Genomic DNA, 15,492 nt, shown 5'->3' with positions numbered 1-15,492 from the left:
AACTGATGGAGAATTGACTATATTCAAGTGCTCGTATGACCTAAAACCTCCAGCACCTAGCTCCCCAGTCACACCCGAATTCAACCATTTTCTCTCTCTCTCTCTCGTTTTCCTGGTCTCTGTGGCTCCAGTATATTCCACATAAAATGGAAAAACACTCTGCCCTAGACTAGTCTTTGTCTCCTAAAAGGAACTTTGAAAGGAAGTCACGATCAAATCTTTTTAAAAGGGAATATCAGAAGCACATTTTAACTGAAGCTCTGGTTCTCCACCTTTTAAAACAATAAAGTACAGTTGAGCCTTGAACAACACAAGTTTGAACCGCACAGGTTCACTTATGGGGGGGCGGGGTTTGGATAAATACAATCCAGTACTATAAACATATTTTCTGTTCCTTATGATTTTCTTAGTAACATTTTATTTTCTCTAGCTTATTTTTTTTAAAGATTTTATTTATTTGACAGGGGCAGGGCAGTCACAAGCAGGCAGAGCTGTAGGCAGAGGCAGAGGGAGAAGCAGGCTCCCTGCTGAGCGGAGAACCTGATGTATGTAGGGCTCGATTCCAGGACCCTGGGATCATGACCTGAGCTGAAGGCAGATGCTTAACCGACTGAGCCACCCAGGAGACCCTTCTCTAGCTTATTTTATTGTAAGAATATAGGATATAACACACACAACGTACAAAATATGTTTTCGTCAACTGTTTATGTTATAGGTAAGGCTTCTGGTCAACAGTAGACTATTAGGAGTTCAGTTTTCGGGGAGTCAAAAGTTATACACAGATTTTCAACAACAGGGGGGTGGTCAGCACCCCTAACCTCTGCATCGTTCAAGGATCAACTGTATACTTCGGACTGCGTCAGTAGGGCTTTGGGTTTTGACAGAGCTTTGGGAATACTAAGCAGTGATCTTCCTGTTTCCTCCCAAATGACTCTTGACAGTCAAGCAACCAATCTTTAGTCCTGCCCGACAAGTATTTCTTCATTCAGTAAGCATTTATCCTGCTCCTGCTGAATACAAGGGCTATGAGGAGTCAAAGAAGACAACATGATTTCACAACAAGAGGATATGAGGCATGTTACAGATTCTCGAACAGGGGGAAAAGATGGGAAAGGTGCCACTGAAGAAGCAGGAACTGAGGACACTGTAGTTCTCAGCCAGGAACTAGGTCAGCTTCAAAAAACACTGCAGGCTCCTGCAACAATAACGCTGTTTTCTTGCCGGTTAATGGGAAAAAGGATGATGCCGGCAGGTGGGACGAGGGCTCACAGTGAGTGAGGGCTTCCCGAGGGCCACCTACAGCTCCAAGCACCTGAACACAGTCAGCCCACATCATCGTCACCCCATCCCCCAGGAGTCATTCTTCCCATGATCCCCACCTCCCCGATAAGAACACCGAGGCAGAGACTAAGTAACTTGGCCCAGATTCCAAAACTGAGTCAGGTTCCAAACCCCTCTAATCCCAACACTTTCCGTCTTTCTTGTCTCTCTGCTCTGCGGCTCTGCCGCAGCGGCCCTAACTTTGGGATGGTTTGTTTGTGAGTCCATATTTATCACAACTGTGTTTCTACACACCTGGAGGTTAGCAGATCATGTCCCGGTGGGGTGTCAAACGTATGCCCTCCAGAAGGAAGCAGCGACAGGCAGCCCACCACTCAGGGAGCTGGGTGGTGGTTCCCAGGGCATGCGACGGTCTGCGTGAGTGAGGTGTGTACTGGGTCTTGAACAGGTGAAGGAGATGTTCACAAGCAGAGGAGGAGGAAGGAAGGCCCAGCTGAAAGGAGCACAAAAAAGGCACAGGGAGGAGGCTGCAACCCGCTCTGGCACGCAGGCATCCGCGGGGAGCAGGCAGAGGAGAGCAGGGTCGCCCTGGCCCCTGCCTGTGACCATTTCCTCCCCGTTCAGTAGGCGAATCTCACCAGCTGCCACTAAATCTTTACTGCATACGACCTGTGTTCATGACTAGTCTGAAATTTCTATTAGGCGCTTTTCAAACAGTTCTTCTCTCCAAGTTCATTGATAAATAAGTCCTTTATTCTCCTGACACACATTTTTGCATTTTGTTATCAAGCCAGTTGTTTTTAGAAGTCACAGATCATTTCATATTTAAATCATACAATCAAAAGGGTTTTTTTTCCCCCCTAGCAGTTCTATGACCTCTTTAATATTTTATATGCCAAATATTGGTGAGTTACTCATAATATGAATAGTCATCTCAGATTCTCCAAGGAAGGGGCAGTCTGATCCTCCATACCTGTGAAATACTTCTGCAAACCGAGAGAAGAATGGGCCCCATTCATCTCCCTATAAGCACGTTATTTGCCAATAAAGGATTAAGAAATACACTAGAAGTGTAGTCCTTGATCCATAAATTAAGGTGTGACTTTGGACAAGCCCTGGGACATCTCCAGGTCTCTGATTTTCCATGTATAAAATGGAAGGATTGAACACCCAGATACGCTTGTGCTTCTGTTCTCAGCTCCGTGATACTGTGACAAGGGCCAGGTGACTCACCAGTGCCACAAAGCTAACCTGAGAGAGACAGTGAGAAAGGGAACACAAGCAGGGGGAGTGGGAGAGGGAAAAGCAGACTTCTGGCTGAACAGAGCTCAATGCAGGGCAGACCCGCTCACGACTGAGCTCCCCAGGCCCCCCAGTATTCTTCCTCTTTTAAATCAAAGAGTAGGATTTGCCTCTGGGAAGTGTGGTTACACTTTTTCATCCCTCTTTATGATTTTTCTGTGCTCTCTCTATTTTTTTTTTTTTTTTTTTAAAGATTTTATTTATTTATTTGACAGAGAGAGAGGCAGGCAGAGAGAGAGAGAGAGAGAGGGAAGCAGGCTCCCTGCTGAGCAGAGGGCCCGATATGGGACTCGATCCCAGGACCCTGAGCCGAAGGCAGCGGCTTAACCCGCTGAGCCACCCAGGCGCCCCTGTGCTCTCTATATTTTTGTCATCATGCATGTTTTCTGTGATTAATGGGAAAAAATAGCCTTTTTAAAAAAAAAACTTGGGGTGGGAGTGGGAGGGGGGTGGTGTTTGTTTTCAATGGAATCTGTTTCTGTACGCCCAAGAAAAAACTGTGTTCAAGTTTTTAAAAAGTCTCTTGAGGAGGGGAAAGGGGAATTGAATTATATGAGCTGATTAACTCTTAGAGAAATTAATTAAAACTTAATAAGTTGTTATGTACAAATATTGAATCATTACGTTGTACAGCTGAAACTGATATAATGTTATACCTCAATTTAAAAACTTAGTAAACCGTGTTTTTTAGAAGACAAATTATGCACACAGAATGATAATGATGAGAGTTAAGAGGTGGATTGCCAGCATTTTCTGTTTTCTGTTAGGCATTACGTGATCACAGGGACCAGCCAGAAAAGTGCACTTCATCCCTGGGTAGAGGAAAGCTTGGGGTGGGGAGGGATGGTTTGTTCCAATTCTGCAAACATCAAATCGTTTTCCATTCTGGTGAGTGCTGGCACAGGACTCTCTGTGCTGGTCTGTCTTGCTCGTTTGAGTTTGCCTGGGCTGTTAAGTGGCTCTCTGGGGCACTGCCCACCCCTGGTCTGGCTCCAGGGACTTTGAACCCAATTTTGCCCATAATAAGTGATGGTTTTCTGCCTATTTCCTATCTCAGCCATGGTGGCCCAGCCCGCAGAAAGAAGCTGTGCGGAGAATGTGCAACCGTTCTTGGCGTCCATTCTGGAGGAGCTCATGGGGCCAGTGAGTTCAGGATTCAGTGAGGTGCGCTCACTCTTTGAAAAAGAAGTGGATGAACTTAGCCAGAACTTTCAGACCACCAAAGACAGCGCCCAGCTTAAGGAGGTAAGATATGGAGCCAAGGAACTGAGTATGAATGGTCTGCCTGGGGCTGCCCTTTCCTTGGGCCATTTCTGTATTTGTGCACTCTTGACTTTCTTCTTCCCTTCTACCCACCCCGCCTTCTATCCATTCATCTATTTCTTCCATTCAGCCAGCCACCGCATTCATCTATCCGTTCACCTGACTTCCTTTATTAATGGTTTTCAGTTGCAAAAATAATAATATGCTGGTGCAAGTGAAACTACATATTTTATTTATATATAATATATTACATGTGTAATATATTATTATAATTATATATGTTATATAATAGATATTACAAATATGTGTAATATTTTTGTGATATATACATGATATATATTATACATATATGTAATATCTATTTTATATATATATATACACAGAGAGAGAGAGAGAGAGAATATGGGCAAATTGATCACCCATGATGTGGAAAGATGTTAATGTTCAAAGACAATGGCCAAGAAAGAATTCTTGAGGATGTCTTTGGTGCCAAAAAGTGGTTTTATTAAAGCACAGGGACAAGACCCGTGGGCAGCACGGGGTCATGAGGAGTGTCTCATTGTATACTTTCACGTTGGGAGGGCGTTAGGGATGCATAAGTCTCTGAGGAATTTTGGAAGCAACGTTTCCAGGACCTTGAGGGTCGAGCTATTGTCAGGAAAGGGTCATTTATTACCGTCTTATAAAAACCTGAGTCATGAGACCCTTCAGATGTGTATCGGTGGGTCTCATGCTTGGGGGATGATTGCCAACTTGTGTCTTGGGGGGATAGAGATAAAGGAAGTTTCCAAAGGCAAATTTATGTGTTGAAGTAGACCCATAGGATCCTGGGCATTGGGCGTAGCTCGGCTTTGGCCCTTAAGCGAAGAATTAACATGGAGCGCCTAGAATAACGTCATTCTGCATGTTCCAAAGACTTTCGATGGGCTGTAGGGAGTAAGGAAATTTAATAATTTTTCTCTTGCTTTTATTTCCCACATCTACCCATGTCCACCCCAACTTCCAGGCTACCTGCACTCCAGACCCCCTGAATTAACAAATACAAATTAACTTAGAATACGTTTTCACATGCTTGTTTCTTGTTCATACAAATATAGAAGTATAATCCTCATCGATATAAATTTTGCTTGTTGATTTGTTTCCAAAAATACAGACTCGTGATGAAAACAAGTGTTTCTCAAAGTGTGGTCCCCGGACCTGTAGGGTCCTTCCCCAGCTATTCAAAGTGCAAATTCTCAGACCCCCACCAACAATCTCCTGAGTCAGAAGCTCGGGGGGCTCCGGCCCGTCATTCTGTTTCACAGGCCTCCCCAGGAGGTGAGGCACCCTCAAGTTCAGGAAACACTCACATCACGAGGCAGCTTGGTTTGCACTGGACACATCACTGTCAGTCCCTGGATCAAACCAGATACCTCTCTCTTCTTTTTTTTTCCTTTTCTTATTTATTTATGCATGCATAAATATGTGACTAACATAAACAAGATACATTTCATAAATACTTTGAACTTTTTCTTTGCAACCCTTTTTAAAAACTTGCTTTTACCTTCTCTCCCTCCCCCACCACCCACCTTCCTTCAAGTAACCAGTGTTAATCTTAGCCTATACTATTCTGTACTTTTCCCCCTGCTTTTTTTAAAGATTTTATTTATTTTTATTTTTGTGTAAGTTTTATTTTCTTTAAAGATCTTATTTATTTATTTATTTATTTGTCAGAGATTGAGAAATAGCAAGTGAGTACAAGCAGGGAGAGCAACAGGCAGAGGGAGAAGCAGGCTTCCCGCTCAGCGGGGAGCCTGATGTGGGACTCCATCCCGGGGCTCTGGGATCATGACCTGAGCTGAAAGCAGCCGCTTAACTGACTGAGCTACCCAGGCATCTCTAGATTTTGTTTATTTATTTGACAGAGAGAGACAGCAAGAGAGGGAACACAAGCAGGGGGACTGGGAGAGGGCAAGCAGGCTCCCACTGAGCAGGGAGCCTCACTCAGGGCTCGATTGCAGGACCCTGGTATAATGACTTGAGCTGAAGGTAGTCGCTTAACGACTGAGCTACCCAGCCTTCCCCCTGCTTATTTAGCTATAAAACATACACATTTATTGGCTGGTTTTTTTAATTATTTTTTCAGATTGTTTGCTTTAAAAAAAAAATGGGATCGTATTACAAATCCTACTCTTTATCAGTGTTCTCATTCAAAAAAATACCTTGTGAAACTCTCAAGTTAGCTGCTTTAGCTTTAAATCATTCTTTGTAACGGCTGCATAATATTTCATGTCTGAATGCACCATGATTTATTCAAATATCCAAATGTTGCTGGTATCATGGAGAAAACTGTAATAAATAACCTTCCTACATAGAGTATACTCTGAAGCTTTCATTCCTGTGCGATATTTTCCCAAGACAGGTTTGCTAGGTTGAAAGGTGGGACTATTTCTCCTGTTAACAGATGTTTCCATTTGCATTAAAAAAAAAAAAGGATTTAAATTTTACATTTCCATCCACCATGTATGACAGAGGACTTTCTTCCCCAAATGCCCATCAGCAGTAGGCATTACCACTCCTTTAAACTTTGTACTGTCTGATAGGAGCAAAGCAGCAACCCATTTTTCCTCTCTTGTCTGCTTAATTGTTATTTCCTTTTTTTTTTTTTTAAGATTTTATTTATTTATTTGACAGACAGAGACCACAAGTAGGCAGAGAGGCAGGCAGAGAGAGAGGAAGGGAAGCAGGTTCCCTGCTGAGCAGAAAGCCCCATGTGGAGCTCAATCCCAGGACCCGGGGACCATGACCTGAGCTAAAGGCAGAGGCTTAACCCACTAAGCCACCCAGGCGCCCCTTAACTGTTATTTCTTAAAAATTGATGCATTTCATGTTGTGTGAGCAGGGACAAGTTTGATCTTGTGCATTTGATCATTAATTCTACCTTGGTGTGTCTCCCCACAACTCCCTTCTCAGGGAGAGTGATATGTTCTCTTTACAAACACAGTAGGAACAGGCTCTTTAGGAATTCCTACTTAGAGACACCTAGAACTCAAGCCTTGTCTCTTTTCTGTGACTTGAAAATCAGACAGTATGTTCTCTGTGATTCACAGTCACCCTGTGTTACTGCCCAGGTCTCCCTGGGCATCCACTTTCAGCACCTGCCTGTCTTCTTTCTCTGCCCACCCACCTGTTTCTTCTAGATATCCAGATTCAGGGTTTTGTTTTTTTTTTAATATTTTATTTGTTTATTTGACAGAGATCACAAGTAGGCAGAGAGAGAGGAGGAAGCAGGCTCCCCATGGAGCAGAGAGACCGATGTGGGGCTTGATCCCAGGACCCCAGGATCATGACCTGAGCCAAAGGCAGAGGCTTTAACCCACTGAGCCACCCAGGTGCCCCCAGATTCAGGTTTTTAAATTATTTGAAAATCAGCTTGGAAAATAGAAAGCATTCTGTTGGCAAGGTCACCCATGATGTGAGAGTAGGTTGGTGAAAGCTGACATCTTTAGCGGAGGAGGTCCGTTGCTGCCTTCTTGCTGGAAGCCCTATGGTTTCATCGCTTGTGTAAACCAGAGGAGCAAGGATCCCAGTTTTTTAACTGGAGGCCTCTCCCAGGCCAGGCCTCTTCCTACCACCCACCATAGAGAACCTACAGCAGAGGAAGTCCCCATGAACCCTGGCAGAGCCTCAGAGAACTATGAAGATTCTGGCTTCATTCCTGAGTCTTAGGGTCCAGGGGCACCCTGACCTTGTTAATGTAGGCTTTGGAGGTCCCCAGAGCCCAGCAGAAATTCCAGGTGCCAAAAAACCTGCCTACCTAGTTCTCGAAGTCTGCAAATCAGAGCCCAGAGTCCATCAGGAGCTAAGGTTGGAGCCCCCAAATGCTTACCTGGGTCCTCCCGTCATCCAGTGGGTTCTTCTCAGTCTCTGCCCTAGCAATAGACCTGCCCCAGGGACCCCTGAAGGAGGCAAATAAGACAATTGAAATGTCATAAATCTAGTGGCCTGAGAAGTGATTCACTCTACCAACATACGTTCAATCATTTAGTATTTATGTAGTACAGAATATGCATGTAATCTTGTTCCTGAGTTTGAAGGTTTTTAATGTTTCCCTTTCCCCAAACGTAGCACCTAGACCGGCTCATGAATCTTCCACTGGATTCCATGAAGATGGAACCTTGTTACAGTAAAGTCAACCTGCTCCAGGAGCGTTTGCAGGATCTCAAGAGCCGCTTCCGATTCCCCCACGTGGACCTGGTGGTCCAGAGGACCCAGAACGACATGCAGGAGGTGGGAGTGGCCAGGGCCTCTGCTGGGGGTGAGGATGGAGACAGCAGAGAAACAAGGGCTGGCCGGCGAGACTGGGGTGCTGGTGTGGCTCTGGCCAATGGGGTCCATTTCTGTCGTCATCATGTTGAGTTGAGGATATCCTTGGTCCTTCATCTGGCTTCATCTTTCTTCCATGTTGATGAACATCAGAAAGAAAAAAAAAAAATCTCAGGGAATCCAGTAGCAGTAATTGATAATGACTTGATTTGTCAAACCAGCACTTTTAACCTCAGCTGCACATAAGAATTGTCTGGGGAGCTTTTAAGAAATGCTGATGTCTCGGCCCCACTCCTAGGAACTTCCCCCTATCCGCATTCCCACTGCTTCTAATGCGCAGCCAGAATGGAGAACTACCGGCTTACGTTAATTCCCTAACCCGGTTAAGAATCACAGCTTCCTATTTGGATCTCTTGGGTCTACGTGGGCAGTTTTCCTTTTCTCCCGCCACAAGGAACTTTTTCTCCATAAAGAAGCACAAATTCTTTCCGTGTTATAGTGCTTTCTAAATGAAGAAGGGTGTGACCACTGAAGCCAGAAGAGCTCAATTCTATTTCAGGGGTGTCCTGGGGGGAGATCACTCAGGGACCTGGGTCCTGTGCCAGACGCCCCCCTCCTCAGGGACAGATGCTCAGATAAGGTCGCTACAGTGTTGAGAGTGCCGGACAAAGCTGTGTGTTCATGCTTTGGGATCAGAGGCTTTGGGAAGAAAGGAACACTTGTTCCTTAAAAGTTATAGGGCAGATTAAGTGAGACACCTTATTACCTAACCTGCGAGTTGTGAAGGATTAAAGATGGACTGGGGGAGCAAAATCGGGCAATGGTTTAACAGAAGTCCCTTTGGTCATATGAACCCTGGTGAAACTGAATCAGGTATGAGTACAGAGAATGAAATCAGAATCGTTTCTGTTTCCTACCCCGGGGGAACATCAGCCGACGTGTCCACCAAACCCCACCCCCGCCTCCCTTCCAGCCCGGCCTCCCTTCCAGCCCGGCAGAGCGAGGAAGAGAAGTGAGGGGGTAGGCGGAGTGCAGAGAGCTGTGCTGGACTGGTTTGCATCCCCCCCCCCCCAAAAAGCGGAAGTGCAGGATTAAAGCCACCAAGGAGTAACTGGAGAAGCCCCCCACCTCCCTTGGTCAAGCCTACGGAACCCACCCAGGACAGGGGAGATGACTTACAAACTAGGGGAAGGGGCTGACCGCCAGAGAGGGCGGTATTCTCAATCCCGTGGCCTCCATGGGTTTTGCAGCTCAGAGCATAAGAAGAAGAGAGGAGGGAAAAAAATACGTGTATGCATACGTGCAGAGGTGTGTGTGCGAGTGTGTGGTTCCCAGACTCTTACTGGTCCCACTGTGGCCCATTTATATCATAACTAGGTAGGGGGCTGAGGACCTGCTGCCCTGGGTGGCCCCAGATTAGTGCCTGGGGAGGGGGTCTGTGATGGTCATTCCCTCCCTGCTCCGGGTGGAGACCCCAGCCTCTGACCAGGCGCTGTTCTGTGTGGCTTTCGGCTTCCAGCTGATGGAGAACGCGGTGTTCACCTTCCAGCAGCTGCTTTCCGCACACCTCCAGGGAGAGGCCGCCAAAACTGCAGTCGCCATCGAGAAGGTTAAGCTCCGAGTCTTAAAGGTAAAACCGGCGTCTCATTTGTGGGAAGCGTGAAACAAGTGTGACCCCTGCTTCTTTTGTTCAGTGGAAGATGCCGAATTCTGGCTTTCACTCTCCCTGTTTGGGGCCCCCAGCAGGACTTTCGTGCCTGCTCTGCCATCTAGTGGCAGCCGTAGGGACCACAGGTCCCCGGGATTCTTGGCCATCGCTTCAAGGGACCTGTTCTTGATAGAATGATTGAACTTGATATTTATTAGCTGTCCACTCTAAGCAAAGCGATGTGATAGGTATTATAGAAAATGTAAAAATAGGCAAGGCACAGCTTCCTTCTTCAAAGAGTTTACAATATAGTAAAACCCATATAAATTAGCCAACATTTTTTAGAAAAATCAAAATCTCCTGGCAATGGAAATACTCCAGAGAGAGAGAGAGACCTGCCTTATGAAATTTTTGTTTGTTTGTTTTAAAGATTTTATTTATTTATCTTACAGAGACAATGAGAGAGAGAACACAAGCAGAGGGAGTGGGAGAGGAAGAAGCAGGCTTCCCGCTGAGCAGGGAGACCGATGCGGGGCTTGATCCCAGGACCCCGAGACCATGACCCGAGCTGAAGGCAGATGCCTAAATGACTGAGCTACCCAGGCATCCCTGAAATTGTTTCTGACGTGCTTACTGCTTAAGTATATATATCAAAATGGTTTTAATAATAGCAGTTTGCACATACATGATCTAGTTTTCAAGCTTTTTTGTTTTTAACCTATCCTGTTTTGTTTGATCCTCACAAGGACTTGTGAAATGATCAGAATATATCTCCATTAAAAGATGAGGAAACTGACTCACTGAGAACTAGTGTGACTTACTTAAGCTCAACAGGCTACTCAGTGGTGAGCCTAGAGCTAAAGCAGTTCTTAAATTCAGTCCACTAATTTCTTAACTACCTATCCCCCTAAACAGTATCTTGGAGTAGAAGATCCCACAGAGCCTAGGAGGTGATCCCTGAATTTTAGACCTAATCCTAATACCTCATAGGTAGTAGGAAACAATGACAACCAAATCATTGAAATTAAAAGCAATATTTATGGGATGCCTCAGTTGGTTAAGTGTTTTCCTTCTGCTCAGGTCATGATCCCAGGGTCCTGGATTCGAATCCTATATCAGGTTCCTTGCTCACAGGAAGCCTGCTTCTTCCTCTGCCCACTGCTCTCCCTGCTTGTGCTCTCTCTGGCTCTCTTTCTCTGAAAAATAAATAAATGAAAGCTTTTTTAAAAAAATAAGAAAAGTAATATTTATTATGGGAACACAAGTAATAATGAACTTGCAATTGGAAAGAAAAGATAGTATCAATGTCAATTTCACTTCCAGGGTCAGGAAACTTTATATGTCCCTGGATAGTCCATTTCTTCTCTGGACACTTTGAGTTGCAAGAACATGCTTCCTAATGTGAACCCAAAGCTGTCACCACTGGTGATTCTAATTCTAGTCTCTCTGTTCATGTCCCTCTCCACGTAGTGCCTTTGGCTGTTTGAAAAGAGCTATAATTTTTGTGCCAAGTTAACTCCAGTCTAGATGCCTTTGTCTCATTAACTATTCCATATTTGGCCTGACCATTCTGCTCACATGCCTATGACTGTGTTCCATTGTATCTGTGACCCTTTTAAAGCGTCATCTAAAACCAAACTCTGGTTTCTAGGTTTGACTGTTTCATGCTAAACTTCCTCAGTTAACATGCCACAATGTTAAAGTAGCTATGAGCCAGACCCTCCCTTTCCTTGTAGAAATTATTACAAGCCACTCATCCTGCTTTTTGGATGCAAAGTGAAAAAAGTAGATGATCTCGGCTCCTACGGACCCACCCAGGACAGGGGTGATGACATACAAACTCACCCGCCATTTCTGTCCCCAACTTTTATAATGCAGAAGTTACTGTTTTGATCTTGCCTCAGTTTCCCTATCTATAAAAAGGAGGGTAAGATGGGTCTTTAATAGTCATACTCTCCACCCAAAGTAGGAGGGAATTGCATAATAAGATCTTTGAGACCTTGGAAACACCGTCAGGGGCCTCAGAAATAGGGGGAAAAGGGAGACCAGTGAGTGACTGAGTTTTTGTTTAAGCAAAAGTTAACAGATTGCAATGTTGCTATTCAGCATATGTTTCCGTCTCTGTATTGACAGCAATATGATTATGACAGCAGCACCATCCGGAAGAGGATATTTCAAGAGGCACTGGTTCAAATCACACTTCCCACCGTGCAGAAGGCACTGGCATCCACGTGCAAACCAGTAAGAGGATGGATTACTCCAAAGAGCCTGCTTTTTTTGCTGTGAAGTCCGAGCAAGGTCTTTTGCTAGGATGTGCTTGCAAACAGTAGACTAGACCAGGGTGGGGTCGGCAAATTTTTTCTGCACATGGTCAGATAATAAAGATTTGAGGCTTCGTGGTTCTGCTACGACTACTCAGCTCTGCTAAGCGCAAGAGCAGACACAGGCAGTACGTTAACAGTGGGTGCTTCTGTGTTCCAATAAAACTTTATTTATAAAAGCAAACAGCTGCTGTATTGGCCAACCCCTGGACTAGACAGACTCTCAAAGGTAATGATCTGACTTTGAGCCAAACGAAAGGTTGTCATAGAGCCCCTGAGGACACCAGGTGCTCCTCATCATAGTATGACTATTGGTTACCATGTGTCCTCTGAAACTCGACCACTCCATCCAGAAAAAGACCTTAAGTAACACAACTGTAGAAGAATATGTTTTCTTTTAACGTTTGTTTGGTGAAGCCGATGAAATGAAAACCATTTAAAGCTGCTACCGGTGACAGCTGTGATTATGAAAGTGTGACTCGGTCTGCAGAGCGGAACCATGGGTGAGCCACCTGTGGAGGCAGTTTCAAGACCTGGGTTCAAGTCCTGGCTCCTGCATGTATTGACTCTGGGGCCTTGGACGAGTCACTTTTCCTCTTTCTTCAGCCAGATTCCATCTTCTTGAAAATGAAAATGATGTATTTCTCAGTAGCTATAAGATTGAGGAGAGTAAATTATTCATATTTGATGAGTGCTGACCACGTGTCAGACACCATGTTAAACACTTTGTGTGGATTATTTCAATAATCTCATGACAACTCTACACGGAAGTACTATTTATATCCTCATTGTACAAATGGGGAAACTTAAGGATTAAGTAAGGGGGCCCAAAGTCACGGAGCTGGTAACCACCAGAGTTAGAACTGAGCTCACACTCGCTGATAACATGGTGTGCACTCAGCGAATGGTATATACTACTACTATTATTATTTCTATATTTCAGAAATGATCTATGAGCCTGGATATTTTTAATGCCTTCTTCCTCTTGGAGCAAATCATAAAGAGCTTATTAGAATTAAAAAGGACTTTTGGGCAGTGTAGAGGGTCTCCAAGAATTGGAACATTAAAATCCTTTGCATAAGTTCTTTTACAGCAGAAATTTCTTTGGTTATTTTTATATTCTATAAATGCTTTTTTCTTCAGAGTTTTGGCATATCTAGTACCTGGCATTTATTTCTGGGAGTTTGATCAAACCACAGGAATGAAGAATCTGTCTATATGGTGGTCCTTTGGCCATGTGTGGAAGGAAAAGTTTAGCCATCCAAAGGATGACTTAGTCAGCCTCTGGATGTGTCTGCTCACGGACATTCTCCTTAGGGTGTTTTTCAATCCCAAAGGCCTCAGAGCCACCTTCTCCCAGAAGAGGAAAAAGGCAAAGAAAGTCCCCTTTTCTTGTCTGTTCCCTTTTTCCAAACATCAACAAAGTTGTACCCAATCTGTAATGTGCTCTTGTGATTTTTTTAATCAAGAGAGATTGGTTTCCAAAGAAACTGAGACCCCAAGTTTTCAGTAATGAAGGATATGATTTCAGTGCCAAGAGATTTCTGAAAATCTGGATTTACAGAATGGGTAACTACGGGACTATCTGCTCCACTGAAGGATTCTTTATTTTACTAACATATGTTTTCCTTGGTTCTTTAAATCACAGCTTCCTAGATCTGCGGTACTCAGTCCAGTGTGTACGCTGAAATTGCCTGGGGAGCTGTAAAAAAAAAAAAAAAAAAAGAAAAAAAAATTCAGATTCCCCAAGACCCGCCGTTAGGGATTCCAATTAAATTGCTCCAAGGAATTAAACATATGTCAGGGTTCAATCAGTCAATATAGAGGACCTATGTTATAAAAGCTGGACATGTCACAACAGTATAAACATCCCTAGAAAATTGTTCCTTTCCACACACTTACTTAGCTGTTGAAAAAATTTTTTTAAGATTTATTTATTTATTTTAGAGAGAGAGAGAGAGAGAAAGTTGTAAGCAGAGGGGAGAGGCAGAGAGAGAGAGAAAATCTCAAGTGGACTCCGAGCTGAGTGGGAGCCGGACTCAGGACTCAAGCTCAAGACCCTGAGATCAGGACCTGAGCCGAAACCAAGAGTTGGAAGCTTAACTGACTACGTCACCCAGGCACCCCTAACTGTTTGAAATTTTAAAGGTCTACTTGGCAAACATGTATTGACTATGTATCAGATAAGATCCAGGCCATCGTCCCTGCCGGCAGGAGTTTGTAGCCTACAGCAGCAGGCCCGGGGGGGGGGGGGTGGGGGGGGTGGGGGGGGGTGGGGGTGGGGGGGTGGGGGGGGGTGGGGGGGTGGGGGTGGGGGGGGGGTGGGGGGGGTGCGGAATGAGCACAGCCGTAGCCAATGGGAAGCTCATGTCTTTTCGATCCTTTGGCTTTGCTCTAGAATAGATCTAAAGGGACCCGTTATGGCCTGTGCGATCTGGGCCGGGGCCCCCAAGTCCTAGCACTGAGTTATCTACATTTGGTGACTTCTGATCTCCTGCTGGAAATCCTGTCCCTTCAGCCAAAAGGCCTCAAAGCCCTCTGCTAAGGCCCTGGTCGCTGGGACCCTTTGAGTACCGTTAGCTCTAAGGATTTTTGAGTTGATCACTGGCATGTGATTTGGTACATCTTGATCCCTTCTCTGTCCTCATACTACACTGGCATGTGGTTTGGTACAGTCCGATCCCGTCCTTGACCCCAAGCCATCTGGAAACCCTTGGAGAGCAGGAGGGGGTTAAAGGATAGGCACCCAGCCTGGGTTGCCTTGGAGGGAACACGTGACAGTCAGGGCCAGCTGGCAGGAGAGAGGAGAATGTTCTGAAGAGTTCGTGATGGGAGTCTCCATACCCGGAAGGGGTCCCCTTCTAATACAGTTAAACAGACATCTAGTCCAGGACCCAGCAATTTCACTTCTAGGTATACAACAAAGATTAAAAAAAAAAAAAAAAAAAAGTCCTTAAATCCAAAAAAATCATGCGCAGGAATGTTTAAAGCAAGTTATATTCGTAACATCTCAAAAATGAACAAATTTGAACACCATCAATAGGAAGATAGCTGCACAATTGTAGTTTACCCATATAATGAATGCCTTCTATCAACAAAAGGGAACGAGTTGCTGATACACGTGGCAACACGGATGAATCTCAAAACCAAACACACAAGAGTATGTGATTCAATTTACATAAACTTCAAAAAATTAGAAAAACTAGGGACACCAGGGTGGCTCAGTCAGTTAACTGTCTGTCTTTGGCTCCGGTTGTGATCTCAGGGTTGGGAGATGGAGCCCTGTGTCCGGCCCAGTGCTGGGCATGGAGCCTGCTTCAGATTCTCTCCCTCCCCCTCCACCCCTCCCCCTAGCACACGTGTTCTTTCTCA

At 44.9% G+C, this 15,492-nt stretch overlaps 1 protein-coding gene across 1 annotated transcript in view; it reads left to right on the top strand.

Moving 5' to 3' along the window:
• Positions 1 to 15,492, top strand: part of NIBAN1 (niban apoptosis regulator 1) — a 157,054-nt gene that overhangs the window by 137,474 nt on the left and 4,088 nt on the right. Inside the window, exons 9-12 of the mRNA XM_032317351.1 lie at positions 3,641 to 3,828; positions 7,954 to 8,115; positions 9,671 to 9,781; positions 11,933 to 12,040. Of these exons, the coding sequence (XP_032173242.1) occupies positions 3,641 to 3,828; positions 7,954 to 8,115; positions 9,671 to 9,781; positions 11,933 to 12,040 (569 nt within the window). The remainder of the gene's footprint in view (positions 1 to 3,640; positions 3,829 to 7,953; positions 8,116 to 9,670; positions 9,782 to 11,932; positions 12,041 to 15,492) is intronic.

This window comes from Mustela erminea, chromosome 17 (genome assembly GCF_009829155.1).
Source record: "Mustela erminea isolate mMusErm1 chromosome 17, mMusErm1.Pri, whole genome shotgun sequence".
NCBI lineage: Eukaryota > Metazoa > Chordata > Mammalia > Carnivora > Mustelidae > Mustela > Mustela erminea.
The sequence above is the reverse complement of the archived record's forward strand: the minus strand, read 5'-3'. Positions and strand labels throughout refer to the sequence as shown.